The sequence below is a fragment of the Neophocaena asiaeorientalis genome, unplaced genomic scaffold (assembly GCF_003031525.2).
Source record: "Neophocaena asiaeorientalis asiaeorientalis breed wild unplaced genomic scaffold, Neophocaena_asiaeorientalis_V1.1 scaffold598, whole genome shotgun sequence".
Classification (NCBI taxonomy): domain Eukaryota; kingdom Metazoa; phylum Chordata; class Mammalia; order Artiodactyla; family Phocoenidae; genus Neophocaena; species Neophocaena asiaeorientalis.
Window position 1 is genome coordinate 203757 of NW_020173036.1, and position 18248 is coordinate 222004.

General features: G+C 49.1%; 1 protein-coding gene across 1 annotated transcript in view; it reads left to right on the plus strand.

Annotated features, from left to right (window-relative positions):
- Positions 1–18248, plus strand: part of DENND2A (DENN domain containing 2A) — a 74305-nt gene that overhangs the window by 55661 nt on the left and 396 nt on the right. Inside the window, exons 14-18 of the mRNA XM_024742523.1 lie at positions 9669–9846; positions 11462–11503; positions 14989–15106; positions 15503–15748; positions 17376–17462. Of these exons, the coding sequence (XP_024598291.1) occupies positions 9669–9846; positions 11462–11503; positions 14989–15106; positions 15503–15748; positions 17376–17462 (671 nt within the window). The remainder of the gene's footprint in view (positions 1–9668; positions 9847–11461; positions 11504–14988; positions 15107–15502; positions 15749–17375; positions 17463–18248) is intronic.

Genomic DNA, 18248 nt, shown 5'->3' on the forward strand with positions numbered 1-18248 from the left:
TTCTCGCCATAGACCCTTACTGCCCATTGGCTGTTTCCTTCTGCGGCAGCTGCCAGGCGTGGGGCACTGAGGAGACGGGGTTTTTGTAGGGGAGGAGGCGGGGGCAGGGACATGGATAATTCTGGCGCCTTCTTTGGGTCCGGAGCCAGGCCATGGTGCACTAATCAGTGTGTGCCCGTGCATGCATGTGCATACAAAACACCTGAGTTACATGTTTAGACCCTTTACAACATTCAGGCTTGCACGTCCATCTCTCATCACACAAGAGGGGTCTTCCCGGATCGGGAGGAGGCCTGAACATCCTCAGCTGTTGGCCCCAGGTCTCCTCATTTAGGAAACAAGGGTTTGCCTGGGACCGGCGCCTCGGAGCGCTGACTTGCTGGGACTTCAGTGTCGTCTCATGGTCCGCAGAAGCAGCCCATGATTGTCCTGTTACAAATGGCTCAGTGTTCTCTCTCTTGCCCAATAAATTATCTTTCCACCCAACACTAGTTCCATGTGGACCTGAAGAGGTGGGGAAATAAAGAAAGAAAGGCCTTGAGAGCTCTGAGGCAGGAAGAGAATGAAACACAGCGTGAGAGAACCTGATGAGAATAACAACAGCGCAACCATGAGAGCAGGGAACGCTGGAAGCTGCCCTGGGCCAGGCTCCTTCCTCTAAGGGTTGGGCCTGTATTCTCTCAGGCTCTTGACAACTCAGTCAGTTAGGTTCTATTAGTAGGAAGCTAAAAAGCACACAGAGGTTAAGTCACTTTGCTCAAGGGAGGGAGGGGTCAGTGGGAGGGCCAGGATTCAGACAAGGTCTGCTGGCTCCAGGGCAAAGGAGGAAGTGGAGCAGGCCTCAGTGGTCTGGGGTGGGGGGGCGGGGAGGTAGTGTCTGTGAGACTGTCCGTCTACAGTCTTTTTAAAAACATGCCATTAGGACCCCCTTGGTGCTTGGCAGTCAGGCCAGAATTGTCTCCTGAAGATGCTAAGACATCTGTGCTTTTCTCCCCAGGGCCCACCCTCCCTTACAGCCTTCAGCCTTCCAGCCGGGACCCCAGTGAGGCAGGTGGACTGGGTGACCTCCAAAGTCTCTCCCAGCTATGATATTCTCTGACTTTGTGGACCAGGGTGCCCCAGGCCTCGTGGCACTGTGCTCCTTGGTGTCTGCCCTCCCAGCGATCTTACTCCAGGACTTACTAAGGTCCCCCCACCTCAATTCCTGACCCAGAACTCATCCCCCTCAGGCATCCTGTGATTTCCAAAGCGCCCCAGGGGGGACTTCCCTGGTGGTCCAGTGGTTAAGACTCTGCGCTCCCAAGGCAGGGGGCCCGTGTTTGATCCGTAGTCAGGGCACTACATCCCACATGCATGCTGCAACTTACAGCTCACATTGCTGCAACTAAAGATCCCACGTGCCGCAACTAAGAGCCCACATGCCGCAACTAAGACCCTGCGCAGCCAAGTAAATAAATATTTTTAAAAACCAAAAAAAAAGGGCTTCTCTGGTGGCGCAGTGGTTAAGAATCCGCCTGCCAGTGCAGGGGGCACGGGTTCGATCCCTGGTCCGGGAAGATCCCACATGCCACAGAGCAGCTAAGCCCATGCGCCACAGCTACTGAACCTGCGCTCTAGAGCCCGCGAGCCACAACTACTGAGCCTGAGCTCCACAACTACTGAAGCCTGTGCGCCGAGAGCCTGTGCTCCGCCACAAGAGAAGCCACCACAATGAGAAGCCCGTGCACCACAATGAAGAGTAGCCCCTGCTCTCCACAACTAGAGAAAGCCCGCGTGCAGCAATGAAGACCCAATGCAGCCAAAAATTAATAAATAAAATAAATTTTTTTTAAAAAAGTGCCCCAGGGGACAACCACCTCATCTGCCCAGCTGTGAAGTGGGGGAGTAGACTGTGTAATTCCAGTGGGACCCCTCTAGCTCAAATGCTCTGGGATTCTATGAAGGCGCTACTGAGGGAAAGTCAGCCCTATAACCAGACATCTGCCCCTCCCCACCCTCACGGAGGCCCACTTCTCCCCCCAGGGATCTGGTTCAGTAGAAACCATCTAAATAGCATTTCCCTTAGAGGGATTCTGATTGTGGGCACTTCAGGGCGGTGAGATGCTGAGGTAACTCACTGTGAGTGCTCCGCTAATGGCCCTCCTCACCTTATGTGGGTTAAAGATAAATATACACCATGTTGTGGATCTGCTCTCATGGGATTCCCAGGCCTCTGCTCTAGCCTGTGTTCAGCAGCTGGGGGTACCCTCTGCACCTCCTCTTGCAGCTTTAACTGCCCTCTTCTGAGGGGGCCTCAGCACGGCCTTCTCTTTTTGGGCCTCTCTGACCCGCGGATGCGCCCCCTCCCCTAACAGGGAGCGCGCACAGAAGTCTGCCTCACCTGGGAGGCAGAGACCTAGCTAATGATTGAAGCACAGAAACGCCACCAAAAAGCATGGTGGGTGTGACGTCACTGAGGGAGAAAGCCAGAACCCTCCTTCTCTCCTCCGCTCCGCCTAAGGGTACTCCTCTGGGAGGCCTCAGCCTCAGTCTAGTTCTGATTTATGGGAAAATAGCTAGAGGGGATTGAAGTGTTTTTCAGTCAGGCCATGACAAACAAGTAGCTGGCCGCAAGCTGTCTGACCTGGGAAAGTCTATGAAGAAAGCCTTCAGCCTGAGTTCCGCCAGTACTTTCATCCTCATCAGCTGGCACCACTCTCTACAGGCTGCACATGCACTGAGTTCCAGCCCTGCTTAGCGAGAAGCAGGCCTCTCCCGAATGCCATCCGTAGCCCCAGTCTTCTTAAGACCACAGAGCAGGGCATGAGAACAGGGCATGCTGCAAACTCAGGGAGTGGCCCCGTGACATCGCGGGGCGGACGTTAGCCTGCTTGAGGCCTGTAGTCACTGCCACCAGCACCCTCCGCATCGCACGACTCATCTGCTCAGCACCGCGGCTGCGGCTGCCCACTGCAAGAGGGAAGAGCTGGGAGCCGTGGCAAACACCGTGTGAGTTACAGAAGGGTTTTAAGTTGAGCCAAAAATCTATCGAATTTAGAATAACATTTCTGCTCCGTTTCATCTCTAGGGTGGACACTGAGTGTTTCTTAAGGCTCTGTCAAGCCAAAGTTTAGCAGATGAAAAAGAAAGAATGTTGTTGTGATGGCTTGTTCTGTTGTCATAACAACCCAAATAAATATTTCCCTATACCCCTTTCTTCATTTCTCTGATGATAAACATTTTGTTTTTTAGTTTATTAATTTCAGTTCCCAAAGTTTTGGCCAAATCTACAACTGGGCTGAATAATAAAGTCAGAGCTGCACATAAACAATTTGTACAAAAGCTGTAGACAGGTTGAAGTTTTTATTTATTTATTTATTTATTTATTTATTTTCTGGCTGCATTGGGTCTTCATTGTGGTGCGCGGGCTTCTCATTGCGGTGACTTCTCTTTGTTGCGGAGCACAGGTTCTAGACATGCGGGCTTCAATAGTTGCAGCACACAGGCTCAGTAGTTGTGGTTCATGGGCTCTAGAGCACAGGCTCAGTAGTTGTGGCACACGGGCTTAGTTGCTCTGCAGCATGTGGGAACTTCCCGGACCAGGGCTCAAACCCATGTCCCCTGCATTGGCAGGCGATTCTCAACCACTGCGCCACCAGAGAAGTCCCAGGATGAAGTTTTTAATATTCAAGAAATTTACTTCTTATCTTTCTGTAGTGCATTAAGACCAGAAGCCAAATGACAGACTTCTAGCTAATGATAAGTAGGATTAGGTGGTCGAATCTTGACAAATTTAGAGTTTGAACCTTGGCCTTGACATGGGATAACTAAGCAAGTAAGTCCATGTGTAGCTGTGCACCTTCATCTTGTTGTGTGTTCCTTTTGGTTCATTTTTAATCAGTTTCTGTAAGCTTACATGGGGTCCCCTATCTTGTCTGGGATCAGTTGCACCAGCAATGTTTGCCATCTCAGAAAAAGGTTGGGTTTGTGGCCTGCCCCCTCCAGGCAGGTGAGCTTGCCAAGGCCTACCCAAAAGTGTGAGTAGCTGCCATCTTGGTGGTCTGGCACCCAGAATACTATTTCAGAGGTCCTCAGAGTGGCTGACAGGGAGATACCTACATTTAATTCAGCAGAGTGCTATGAAAAATGCAACTTTAATAGCACAATGCCGTCAGACTGACTATATATTAACTACCTATTTTTGCCTACAAACACCAAGAAGATAGCATTTGAAGCAACATTTAGACAGTAGCATAGCCACAAATTGTCTTCTACTCCAAACCCATCACTGACAGATTCTCGGGCTGGAAGCGTACTCCAGTTCTTCCCTCAGATTCAGATCCCTCCCAGGCTGTGCTGGTTTTGTGTGTAGTCTTTTGGGGCCTTACTGCAGCAGTTTAAAAACTCTCCAACACTTGTATCCATTAGTTGCTCAGAGTGAGATGTTGCCATTGCTCTTCTGTCCTGTCTCTGCTAATGAGCTATAGAATTACCCTCCGATGACAGGCCTTGGTTCTTTTCAATGTCGCTATTTCCAGCTCCTGGCTCCTATTTCCACTTCCTGGCTTTCTCTCCTTCCTTCCTTCCTCCCTTCCTCCCTCCCTCCCTCCACCTTTCTTTCTTTCCTTCCTTCCTTCCTTCCTTTCTCTTTCTTTCCTTTTTCTTTTCTTCCTTCCTTCCTTCCTTCCTTTCATTTTTTTGGCTGTGTTGGGTCTTCATTGCTGCACGCGGGCTTTCTCTAGTTGCGGTGAGCGGGGGCTACTCTTCATTGCGGTGCACGAGTTTCTCATTGCGGTGGCTTCTCTTGTTGCAGAGCACAGGCTCTAGGCACGTGGGCTACCCTCTCTCTCTCTTATAGTTCATAGTTTGTAGATGTTAAAGCTGGAACGTCCACTTTCCTCATGTCAAAGATGAGGAAGCTAAGCCTGGAGAAGGGCTTTACCTGAGATCACACAGAGAGTAGCAGACCCAGTTTTCTTGAGGCCCAGGCTGTGTTCTTTTTAACTCTGACACATTACTCCAGGGTTTGAAAGTATAGTAATGGAAGTACGGCAGCCACCTCCTCCCGGGGTCTCGCCAGGCCCCAGACTAGATCCGAGTTACCTTTCACTCACGTCCCTGGGGTCGATGCACAGTAGGAGAAACGCTTCGCTTGGAATATGCTAAGGGATGCTGATGGGCTCATCCTTCAAATTCCTGGGGTCTGTCCAACTCTGGAAACTCATCATTTACTTTTCTGGTAGCATCTTAGAGAAAGCTCTGTGCTTGATTCTTACTGGTTGCTAGGAGAGTTGGGAGGCTGCCCAGCACAGTAACCCCAAGTAGGGCACAAGGGCTTTGTAGCAACCGGAACCATAGTGTCTTCTCCAGGAGAGCTTAAGCAGTCACAAGTGTATCCTGATGTCTCTGGACTGATGCTTTGACCCTCAGGAAACACCACAGAATGGCAAAGCATTCTGAGACCTGACCCTTCTCCCCTGTGCCCATCTTTTAACCTTGTGGCCCAGGCAACCTCCCACTGGGGCATCTCCTCCCCCGCCTCGCTTTTGTAGGAATTGATCACAGCTGCAGGCCCTGATGTTCCCGTCCTCCACCCCCACTGTAATGCAAGCCAGCTTCCAGGGCCCTCTTCCTAGGACTTCCTTCAGAAACACTGCCTGTCCTCCAACCAGCAGATGCTCAGTAAGGCTACACATTAAGGGGCAAGCGAACTTGAAGAGTCATCCTTAGCATCCCCAGAACCATAGACTGTTCTCTGCATGTTCCTAAGAAACCACCAATCCCAGCAGGACCCACCCCCATGGAAGGCTCCTCTAGCCTTCATGAGTCAGGGAATAAAATTTCGACAGGCTACACTCAGAATAACCCCTTCTTTGCTCTTCCACCATTTATTTTGGGGGAAGAGCTGCCACTAGCTGTATTATTTACAGAATCTGACCTTTCCTTATAGTGTTTCAAGAGGCAGAACTTTTGTTTAGAATATTGGTGGAGCTGGAAAGCAAGAGGGATGTGACGCTGCCAGCACTGCCCACCTGCCATGTGGCTCCTGACACTCTGGGTTCCACAGGTGCCAGCTAACGAGGTGGCAGTGGGAACCAGGTGTGGAACATTGGGACCCAGCTGCAACAGCGAATCAGGCTATTCAAAAAACAAACAAACAGAAACCACTTGTTAGGAGAAATCACAAACAGTGGCAGCACCTGGCTACATGGCCAACAGGCCATCGCAGTGAGTTGTCATCAAACTGAGCACAGTTGTCCTTTAGCTCCCTGCGTTCCAGTTAAATGAATGACTTTCTTCTTTCTTTTCGTGACATTTATTCACCGGCCCGATGTATCTAGCTCCGGCGTTGCTCATCATTATCTTCTCAACTTGTTCCAACACCTTCCCAGTCCAGCTGGTTCACGCTCACTGCACCTAAGCCAGGCACACCCTGTCCCCCAACCCCGGCCCTGCAGGGCTTCAGCCAGGAGACACAAAGCGCTGCAGCAGCACAGAGAAGGGAGAACCCATTAGACTTACTCCTTCTAGGGATGAGGCCAAAAGAAAGCAGAAGGGCGGGAGGCCTTTTCTTTGAGTTGGGAAAAAAACAGTTGTATTTTTCTATTGCAGCGACTGAGAAAAACCCAGAGGCTTCTGGCCGTGCCTCTTCGTACCTCCATTCCTCAGTGTGTATCTCTTTACCACCCCAAGTCTGCAGGACTCCTCTGTCCCCACCCTCCCCGCATCCTGAATGCAGAGGTTACTTTAACCTCTTTTATTTAATTTATTTATTATTATTTTAATTTTATTTATTTGTTTATTGGCTGCGTTGGGTCTTCGTTGCTGTAACTTTAACCTCTTTTAGCCTCGGGCTTGTTAGTATAAAATTCAAAAGACGATGCACTCCATCTCTAAAATCACTTCCAGGACTAAAATTTTGTGATTCTATAACTTCCCTGGAGTCAAAAATGCTTAAATCACACCTCTGAAATGTAAACGGACTCTTTTTTTAATATTTATTTATGTATTTACGTATTTATTTATTTTTGGCTGCATCGAGTCTTAGTTGCGGTGTGCAAGATCTTTCGTTGCAGCTCATGGGCTTCTCTCCAGTTAGGTGCAGGCTCTCTAGTTGTGGTGTGGGCTCCGTAGTTGCGGCACATGGGCTTAGTTGCCCCACAGCATGTGGGATCTTAGTTCCCCGACAGGGATCGGACCCACGTCCCCTGCATTGGAAGGCAGACTCTCAACCACTGGACCACCAGGGAAGTCCCCTGTAAACGGACAGTTAAACATGAGTGCTGCATTTTTATTCTCCTTTAGTGAATTGACTAAAGTGAGAGTTTCAAAGACTTGCTGAAGAGACCATGGATGACAGCGTCTGTGGACTGGACCATCACATGATCCACTCTTTCTCCAAGTAATATTTAGGAACTTAACAACAAATGTGCTATAAAAAGAGGTGGATTTCATGCACAAGGCTTCCTTCAGGGAATTCCTTCTTAGGGTCTCTTTTAAGGGACTCCCTCTAGTCACTTGGAAATGAAAACCAACATCCTAGTAAAACACGTAAATGTCAAAATTCCAACTCAACCATCACTGTCTACCTGTCTCCACCCCCCGCCCCCACCAGTTCTCTCGTCCAAATCATTGGCTTCCAAGCCTTTTTACTGCAGTCCCCAATAAGAAATACATTTTAGGGACTTCCCTGGTGGTCCAGTGGTAGAGAATCCGCCTTCCAATGCAGGGGACGCGGGTTCGATTTGGCATGTGGGATCTTCTCGGACCAGGACTGGAACTCGTGTCCCCTGCAGTGGCAGGCAGATTCTTAACCAATGTGCCACCAGGGAAGCCCTGCTTTTTTTATTGCAGTAAAATATACATAACCATAAAATTTACCATTTAAATCATTTTTAAGTACGATTCAGTGGCATTAAGTACATTCACGGTGTTTGCAACCATCACTACTATCCCTTTCCAGAGCTTTTTCATCATCTCAGCTACGACTCTGTACCCTTTAAGCAACAATGCAACACTCTCCCTTCCGCCAGCCCCTGCTAACCTCTATTCTACTCTGTCTCTATGGATTTGCCTATCCTAAGTCCCTCATATAAGTGGAATCAAACAATATTTGTCTCTTTCTGCCTGGCTTAATTCATTTTTTAAAAATATTTATTTTATTTATTTATTTTTTAGGCTGTGTTGGTCTTAGCTGCGGCTAAGATGCAGGATCTTCTTTGAGGCATTGCAGGCTCTTTGTTGGGGGGGCGTGGACTTCGCTCTAGTTGTGGCGCTTGCGCTCTCTACTTTGTGGCACACGGGCTCTCTAGTTGAGGCGTGGGAGCTCAGTAGTTGTGGCGCATGGTCTTAGTTGCCCCGCAGCATGTGGATGTTAGTTCCCCGACCAGGGACCAAACCCACATCCCCTGTATTGTAAGGCGGATTCTTTACCACTGGACCACCAGGGAAGTCCTTAGCCAATATCTTTTAATCTACCTCCTTTTTCCTTAAGTAAACCAGAGCTAAGTGATTTTTTTAAACGGCCTCAGGAAAGTTTTATGACAATGAGATTATAGGTGCCTGACATCATGGGAACCTAGTAAAGGAGCATTCATTTATCTAGAACTCAGCTTCCCTGCAACGTTACGTAAACAGAGCACAGCTGAGAACCAGGGCAAATGTTCAAAAGATGTCCTAACAAATGAAATGCTGGTTACATGGCCCTGAAGATGACTTGGTATACTCACAGACGAATCCACTGGGCCCTCACTTTTGTTTTATTCTTACCTTAGACATTTCTAACAAGCTTCTGAAGTTTCCAATCCCATAGCATTTTAGAAACAGCATATTAGAATGAGAGGAGAGGGGAGCTGCTGTGAGCAGGCTCAGTAGCGATAAGAAACGACTGCAAGGAAGAAGAGAAAGTCTGCTCTCACTCATCTCGGAAGGCCGCCAGTCATGACTGCGCCGCGGCTCCGCTCCGCAGAACTGATAGCAAAGTGATAATCCCAAATAATCCACCCTTCATTCAACAAACTGAGTTTGAATCCAGGCACTGAGCAAAGCGCTGTGGATCACGCACGATTCATAAGGCCCAGCGTTTGCCAATAAAAGGCTACATTATGGGACTTCCCTGGTGGTCCAGTGGGTAACACTCCACGCTCCCAATGCAGGGGGCCTGGGATCGATCCCTGGTCAGGGAACTAGATCCCACGTGCATGCTGCAACTAAAGATCCCATGTGCCACAACTAAGACCCAGCACAGCCTAAATAAATAAATATATATATATATATTTAAAAGGCTACATTATGATCATTCTGCTTTAAGAGAGACTATTTCTCTGAATGTTGTTATTTTTCTGTGTTTTGGATTCTGGGCAAGAAGCAACTGTATGTGAGTTTCGCTTTTACACAAACCGAGCCATTTGGAGCGGACGGCTGCCCATGAATACTGAAGGACTTACCCTGTTTTCCCTTGATCACACCTAGGCTTTCACGCTTGGCGGAGAGACTGTGTGTTTGCATACAAAGCATCTTCAATAAGAGAAGGAGTACCCATGAGAAAAGAGGCTTTTGTTGTTTGGGTGTGTTTTGGGAGGGAGAGGGAATGAATGGGAGCTGGAGTGTGAACAGCTCTCTCTGGCTTCCCCGTGGAGGCTGCCCACCTCCCCTAAATCGGCCCATTCTCCCCTCTCTCCCCACTGCAGCACCCTGTCCACGTGCTGCCACGCGATGGTGGCAGTCATCTACCCCTTCACCTGGCAGCACACCTACATTCCCGTGCTGCCACCTGCCATGATCGACATCGTGTGCTCGCCAACCCCCTTCCTCATTGGGCTGCTCACCAGCTCGCTGCCACTGCTCAGGGAGCTGCCGCTGGAAGAGGTGAGCTCAGGGAGGTCCCCTGTGCCCTGCCTGTGGGGCGGGGCAGAGGGGAGGTGCTGGCTGTGGCTCTGCCAGCAGGCAGGGTCAGGGAGCAGGGGGACCCCACAGCTTTGTCTGGGAGTTAGCCGCCCCAAGTCGGCTTCAGTAGACCCTCAGTGACTGCAGACTCGGTTTCCCCTCTAAATGAACCTACTGCCATGTATACCCATTGAGAAGGGCAGCAATCAACAAGTTACCCAGATTTTAATACACCTAATCCGTAAATAGCCATCCGCCCTATCCTTCCCTTCTCCACCCTGCAGCACCGGGGGAAGACAGCACACAAAGAGCTAACAATAACTGGAAACTATCTTTGGGCTAATAACGAAGTCTTGACAAAGACTGTGCTCCTACAAGGAGGTCCTTTTCCATATCAGTTAAAAAGACCACAACCAAAATGTTTTTAATGATCGAGTTCTGGATTTTCAAGTTAGCATCCAAGTGAGGAAAGCCCTTGGCATTTCTGTGATTATTTAGTCCCAGCCCCTTCCTCTAAATAGTCTGTCCCCGTGTACTGAGAACTCCAGCAGTCAGAGCAGAACCGTGGGGACTGAATGACGCTGCGCAGTCCTGAACCCCCAGGGGACCCCTGGGCCTGAAATCCTCCCCGTGTCCCCAGATGCAGCTCCTCTAATTGCCCAGAGAGTCCAAGTCCCGTTAAATATTAACCATCAGACTCAGGTCTTTGAGTGTGGGTTTGTGAACTGCAAAGAGTTTGCCTGGGTACCCTCAATCCCGCAAATGGCTCAGTTCTACCCCAGGAGAAGGTGTGAGAAGGAAGGAGAGCGCTCCCTTAACTCCTGGGCCATGTGTCAGAGCCCATGATTCCCGCTGCTGGTGCAATCATGGTGGCCATCCAGGCCCCCTGCTCATCCTCCATCAGAGCCAGTGGCCCACGCTGAGGCCTGGGGCTCGGCCACTTGCCTGATCCTATGAGTGAGCGCCTCCTTAAGTTTCGTGCCCTAGGCCCTTCACTTGCTTCACCCTAGTTGTGGCTCTGGGTCTCAGCCTCACTCTGAGGAGGGAGGAGGGAGGTGCTTTAGCCTGAAAGCCTTGACTCATGGAAGCCCAGCACCTGTAGCTTGACTTACTCTCCCATTGGGTCCAGTCCTCTGGGTCTCTCCCCTCCTACCCCATTAAAACAAATGACAGGGCTAAGTGTGTCACTGGGAGGTAGGAGGAGGGAGGCCTGGGGGGTGGGGAGGTGGCAGAACCGAGTGGAATGGGAACGATGGGGGGCTGTGGCCTCTGGCGCCTCCTCAGTGACCCACACACTAAAAAACAGCAGCTTTGCCTCAGCCAGTCCGAGAACAGGGCAGGGAGTCCAGCCTGTGGCCCACACATGTCCCAGCCTGCAGTTACAGTGTTGAAAGTGTGTGTTTCTGGAAAGCCCTTTGCCCCACCTCCCCTCTTCATCGTTTGTGGCTACAGTGGCAATGTCAGGAAACCACAAATGGCCCCCTCCACCCCCAGCCCTGCTGCCACTCTGGGTGCCAAGAAGGAAGAAGGCTAAGAGTCCATCTCTGTATCCCAGAAGCCCTGGTAACAATAATAGTCCCTTTTCCTTATCTCATAGGTCCTTGTGGTCGACCTTGTCAACAATCGGTTCCTCAGACAGGTGAGTAAGAAGTGCAGCTTCAACCCACTGCTTGCTCTGTTTTCAGCTCTTTGTTATTTGGAGCTCAGCTTTCCAGCTGCGGAAAGGCTCCCTTGTGTGCCTGAAATTGCACAACAGGTCAAGGGGCTTGGGCAGTCCCTGGCCAGGGCTTGACTGAGGTTAGGACAGAAGACGGGGCCAAAGAGGAGGGCTTTGGACAAAGGATTGATTCCCACGTGTTCTGTCATAAAACGGTTTACTGACAATTAGAATCTTTGTGTAGGTTATAACTATGGACACTTGTCTTTTTTCAACATGCTTTTCAATAATATTTGATAACAAATTTCATGATATAATATGAAGTGGAAAAATCAGGATGCAAAATTGTATACACTATTTTGCTGACCTTGTTTTTTTAAAAAAGAATAGAAACAAGAAAGAAAAAAAAATATATATATATATAAAACTCTAAAAAAGATTGGAAGGAAAACTCACCAAAACATTAATTCTGGTTGTCTTGGGATGGGAGACTGAAAAGGAGACAGATTATGAGTGATTTTTAATTGTTTTGATACTTTCATATATTTTCTATAATGATTATAAACTACTTTCATTATCAGAGAAAGTAATACACAGTTAGTTTCTTGTTATCACTTGCCAGAAAGGCCTGACTCCTATCAGATCTTGCAAAGAATCATTATATAAAGGCTTTCTGGGCATTCTGAAGGACTGCTTTTACACTTGGAATGGCCACTGAAAAGTTATATGTGTTAATGCCTTTTTTTTATCATTAGTTCCATCTACTTTCACTTCCCAGAGCCCCTCTGGGTAGGCCCATCCCAAGGCCTTCCTGCTTTGAGACCCAGATCATAAAGCCAGCTTTAAAAAATACTGGTCATCTGCCCTGACCCGAGTCCCCGGATTAGAACTAGCCACCCCATGGGGTGGGAGGTAGGGGACAGTGGGAAACATTGATTGAGGAGCCAATAGGTGCCAAGCACTTTCACAAATTAATTGTGTTGCATTTAATCTCCCCCCCAGCTTTATTGAGATATTATTGACACATATCATATGTAAGTTTAAAATGTACAACATGATGATTTGATGTACATACACGCTGAGAAATTATAACCACAATATGGTTTGTTAACCCCCCATTGCCTCACATAATTACCTTTTTTGTGTAGTGATAACATTTAAGATCTACTCTCTTAACAACTTTCAAGTATATGTTAACTATGGTCACCAAACTGTACATTAGATTCCCCAGAATTTATTCATTTTATAGCGGGAAGTTTGTACCCTTTGACCAACATTTCCCCATTTCCCTCACCCTTCAGCCCCTAGTAGCCACCATTCTACTCTCTTATTTTTATGAGTTCAGTTCATATATATATATATATATAACTTTTTTTTTTTTTTGGCTGCACTACGGGGCTTGCAGGATCTTAGTTCCCTGACCAGGGATTGAACCCGGGACCCTGGCAGTGAGAGCACTGAGTCCTGACCACTGGACGAGCAGCAAATACCCAGAGTTCAGTTTTTTTAGATTCCACGTATAAGTGAGAACATACAGTATTACCTTTTGCTGTCTTATCTACTTCACTTAGTATTAGTCTATCCATGTTATCACAAAACTCAGTATTTCTTTCTTTTTTTTTTTTGCGGTACGCGGGCCTCTCACTGTTGTGGCCTCTCCTGTTGCGGAGCACAGGCTCCGGACGCGCAGGCTCAGCGGCTATGGCTCACGGGCCCAGCCGCTCCGCGGCCTGTGGGATCTTCCCGGACCCGGACATGAACCCATGTCCCCTGCATCGGCAGGCAGACTCTCAAACACTGCGCCACCAGGGAAGCCCAGTATTTCTTTCTTTTTTATGGCTGAATAATATTCCATTGTGCGTATGTGTATCTATGTGTATATATACACATACACATGTATATACACGTACATACACATCTATAAAAACGTCTATTCATGTCCTTTGCACATCTTTTTTTCTATTGAGTTGTATGAGTGCCTTATGTATTTTGGATAGTAACCCCTTATCAGACATATGCTTTACAAATATATTCTCCCATTCTGTAGTTGCCTTTTCATTTTGCTGATTGTTTGTTTTATTGTGCAGAAGCTTTTTAGTGTGATGTACTCTCACTTGTTTACTTTTGCTTTTGTTACTTGTGCTTTTGGTATCAGATCCCAAAAAACTGTTGCTAAGATCGATATCAAGGAGCTTTTCACCTATATTTTCTTCTAGTAGTTTTACAGTTTCTGTTCTTACATTTAACTCTTTAATCCAATTCTTTTTAATCCACATAATTTTTGTGAGTCATATAAGATGGGGTCCAATTTCATTCGTATAAGACAGGGGTCCAATTTCATTCCTTCGTATGTGGATGTCCAGTTTTCCCAACACCATTTATTTAAGAAACCATCCTTTCAGACTTCCCTGGTGGCACAGTGGTTAAGAATCCGCCTGCCAGTGCAGGGGACATGCGTTCGATCCCTGGTCCGGGAAGATCCCACGTGCCGCGGAGCAACTAAGCCCATGTACCACAACTACTGAGCCTGTGCTCTAGAGCCCATGAGCCACAGCTACTGAGCCCCCATGTCACAATTACTGAAGCCCATGCACCTAGAGCCCATGCTCTGCAACAAGAGAAGCCACCGCAATGAGAAGCCTGCACACCGCAAGGAAGAGTAGCCCCCACTCGCCGCAACTAGAGAAAGCCCACACACAGCAATGAAGACCCAGTGCAGCCAAAGATAAATAAATAAATAAATTTATTTTTTTTAAAAAAAAGAAAGAAACCATCCTTTCCCCATTAAATATTCAGCTCCCTTGTCAAATATTAGCTGACCATATATGTACGGGTTTATTTCTGGGCTCTCAATTTTGTTCTGTTCGTCTATATGTCTGTTTTTTTGCCAGTACCATACTATCTTGATTACGGTAGCTTTGTGATAAAGTTTGAAATCAGGAATTATGATGCCTCCAGCTTTGTTCTTCTTCCCCAAGATTGTTTTGGCTATTCAAGGTCTTTTGTGGTTCCATACAAATTTTACGATTGTTTTTTCTATTTCTGTGAAAAATGTCATTGGAATTTTCATAAGGATTGCATTGAATCTATAGATGGCTTTAAGTAGTATGGACATTTTAACAGTGTTTATTCGTTCAATCCATGGGCACAGAATATCTTTCCATTAATTTATATCTTCTTCAGTTTCTTTCATCACCGTCTTATATGGTGCATTTAATCTTCACGGTGAGGTAGATGCTGATTGGTAGCCCATTTTACAGGTGGGGAAACTGAGGCTCACATAGCTTGTAAAAAGTGGAATCAAGATTCAAACCTCAGACCTCTAGTTCTAAGTTGTGTTCTTTCCACTAAACCAGGAACCCTGCCAGGCCTGCCCTGCAGTGTCCAATGTGTCCTGCTGGCCAGGATGCAGCCACCATCCCCAGAAGCACTGGGGCGATGGCCCACCTGTTTTTTCTGCTTTACAGATGGATGACGAGGATTCCATTCTGCCCCGGAAGCTTCAGGTAGCCCTGGAACACATTCTGGAACAGAGGAATGACCTGGCTAGTGACCAGGATGACAGGTCCCCAGACTGCAAGCGTGGTAAATGCTCATCCACCTCCCAGACTTCACCCCCTCTTCCATCATTGGAGTCAGGGAGCAAATGGACTATGGGCATCTGTCCCACTTGGCACTGGGTTAAGCAGGAAAATAGGCAAGAGAGGTATACAGGGAGAGAGGCTGGGCGCTCATCCCCTTTATCAGGACCTCTTTCTAACAATAAGCTGTGGGGAAGACTTTTCCCACCCCATTTTGGCCCTAAAATATCTGTTTAAATGTGGGGAAGAAATGAATGCTCACTGTGGGTAATCTTTTTGTGGATCATTGCAGTTTGCCATCCAGGGAGCTAGCATCCTTGTCTTAGTGCCTGGCTTGTCCCAAAGGCTCTGCCTCAGCCCTCCGCCCTCAGCGGTCCTGGTCCTTCCCCATTTTGCTCAGGCCCCGAGTCCAGCCCCTTGAACGAAGTGGTATCCGAAGCCTTTGTCCGCTTCTTCGTGGAGATCGTGGGCCACTACTCGTTGTTCCTGACGGCAGGCGAGCGAGAGGAGAGGACCCTGCAGCGAGAGGCCTTCCGCAAAGCCGTCTCCTCCAAGAGCCTCCGCCGGTTCCTGGAGGTCTTCATGGAGACCCAGACGTTCCGGGGCTTCATCCAGGAGCGGGAGCGGCGCCGGCAGGATGCCAAAGGTCAGGAGGCATGTTCCCTGTGGGGGGCTGAGGCAGCCAGAGATGCCCAGACCCCGGGTGGGTGTTGAGCAGGGTGGAAGGTCATGGGCCAGGGCACGGATGGGAACAGCATGCAGCCTTCTCTGGAGGACGTTCATTCTCGCCACCTCTGAGCTGGGGAAACTGCCCCTGTGTCCTGCCGTCTCCTCAGGCGTTGCTTCTCCTCTGCTTCCCATTCCCAGAACCACACTGCAGGTTCTGGTGGCAAGTTCCCTCCTGTTCTATTCTCCCCAGCTCAGCGAAAGTCTCAAGGACATCCTTCCCTTCCCCTCTCTGTGGCGCCTCTTCTCCTTTTCCTCAGGCCTCCTCTGGTTCCCTCTGCCCTGCTTCCTCAGCCTCTCCTCCGGGACCTGGGGATCGGATAGAGGAGGGGAGGACAGCCCCACGCCCTCCGCTGTACGTGGTGCCACTGAGCCCAGCGGGCTGGCCATGGGGGAGGCAGGACGGCAGAGACTGCCCCAACCTGCGGGGTTTGTGGGTCATCGCTCCACGAGACCGCCCAGCCCCGCCCCAGCCCTCGCTCTGTGAGGTTCCCCTGTCTCTCCTAGCCTCCCTGTCCCTGTTGCTGGACTCCATCACGCTTCTAGTGATGGAGGAGCAGGGAGTGTGCACCAGGAGGATGAAACCGTTCCCATCTCTTCCTTACATCATTTTAAGTCCTTGTGGGAATCTAAAAATTAGAAATGTCAGTAAAGGCTATCCCAGATGGGAGCTAGACCCGAGAAGGGGAAAGATGCTCAACACTGAGGAGATGCCTCACAGTGGCCAGGGGTGGGGGCCAGGGAAGCAGCTGGCCCAGGCCTTGGTGTCCTCTGGGGCTGCGATTGCAGAGACTGATCTGAGGAACCAAAGCTCTAAATTCCCAGAGCTCTTTGCAAGGCAGAAAGGGAGTCTGTCACACTTCAGGTGTTCTGATGAGTGCTATCTGAAGAGACAAAAGAAAATGGATTAGCGAGTATGAGTCCCACAACTCCTGATGAAAGGATTCCTTTTAATAGAAGACCTGCTGGGTACACAGATCACTATTTGATAGAGAGAGCGAGACATAAGGCTTAAAAGTAGCACAGAAGGAGCCCCGTCTGTGGAAGATCAGTAAGAGATGAAGACAGCATGCCTGAGGCTCCAGTCCCGGGTGAGAACTGAAGGGCCCTCAGAGGTGGCCTGTCCGCCCTCCTGAGTCTGCAGATGGCAGCCGGGTTCCCAGGAGGCCAAACCACTTGGCCAGGGGCCCTCTTGTGGGAGAATGCGAGGAAAAGGGAGCCCTCAGGAGCTCCCGAGCCAAGGCCGTCTGGTTCATCTTTGAAACCGCGGGCCTGGCACGGTGTACATGCTTGCAAGGCGTTTGTCCAGTAAAGATAGGATTTCACATACGAGCTAGCTTTACAGCTTTCCAAAGACACTTATTGCACAGGTTGGACAATTATAAGGGCAGTACAAGCCCTTATAAATCTCATGATTCAGAGCATGTTTATAGGAGCAACTTCATCTCAGAAGCAAGGTTTCTCTTTCCTATGGCAGTAAGGAAATGGATATGTCTAGAAGCACGAAGAGAAGGAACTAAAATGGCTGGGATTTCTCTTATCAACAGGTCTTTTTGAGGTCCGAGCCCAAGAGTACCTGGAAACACTCCCCAGTGGAGAACACAGTGGTGTCAACAAGTTCCTGAAGGGACTAGGTGAGGCCTAGGGGTCTCGGTTCCTATCAACAGCCTCCGAGCCATGGGGTCTTGGCCAGTTCCCTCCCCTAGAGCCGGGGCCTAATAATACAGAGCTCTGAGGCCTGCACCGAGTGGGCCAAGTCAGCATTTTACCCACCTGTTCTAATCTGTCCCCAGATCGTAAGCAAAGGACACAAATGGCCCCCTCCCTGCTTTCCTGGGCCCCTGGCTGCCTTGCTGTTCTTTCACTATTATCTCCCACACTCTTAAACCTTCTGGGGTATTGGGCTTAGAAGCATGATGAATGGAACCAGAGAAAGGTGTCTGGCAGTAAAGACCTGGACCAGCCTCCAGATGATGCCCCCAAAAAGTGGAAATGTAAGAATTTTAATAAGGACTGCAGTTTAATCAGGAAAAAGGCCCTTACTAGGAAAGAGAGGAGGAGAAGAAAGAGAAAAAGATGAAGGAGGAAGCAGGCCCCAGTAAGGAAGAACTGCAGTGAGGAGGACCCCACGGAGGACTTGCAGGGGCCGTGCCGGTGCCTCGGCCAGGATGGCCAGCTGCCTGGGAAGGGACCGCCTACCTCCCGTGCTGCTGGGAGTTTTCTCCTCACTTGGCTCTCAGGGATGTGTTACAGTCAGTGCTTCCTGTATCACCATTTCAGAAGCAACATCTACAGCTCTGACATGCTTCCTTTCAAAACTCCCCAAGTCTGAGGAAGACCCCTTTTCACGGGGAGGCACGAGGAGGGCAGCCAGGCAGGGCGAAGTCCCCCAACTTCTCCTGAGCTCTGGGGTGAAGCTC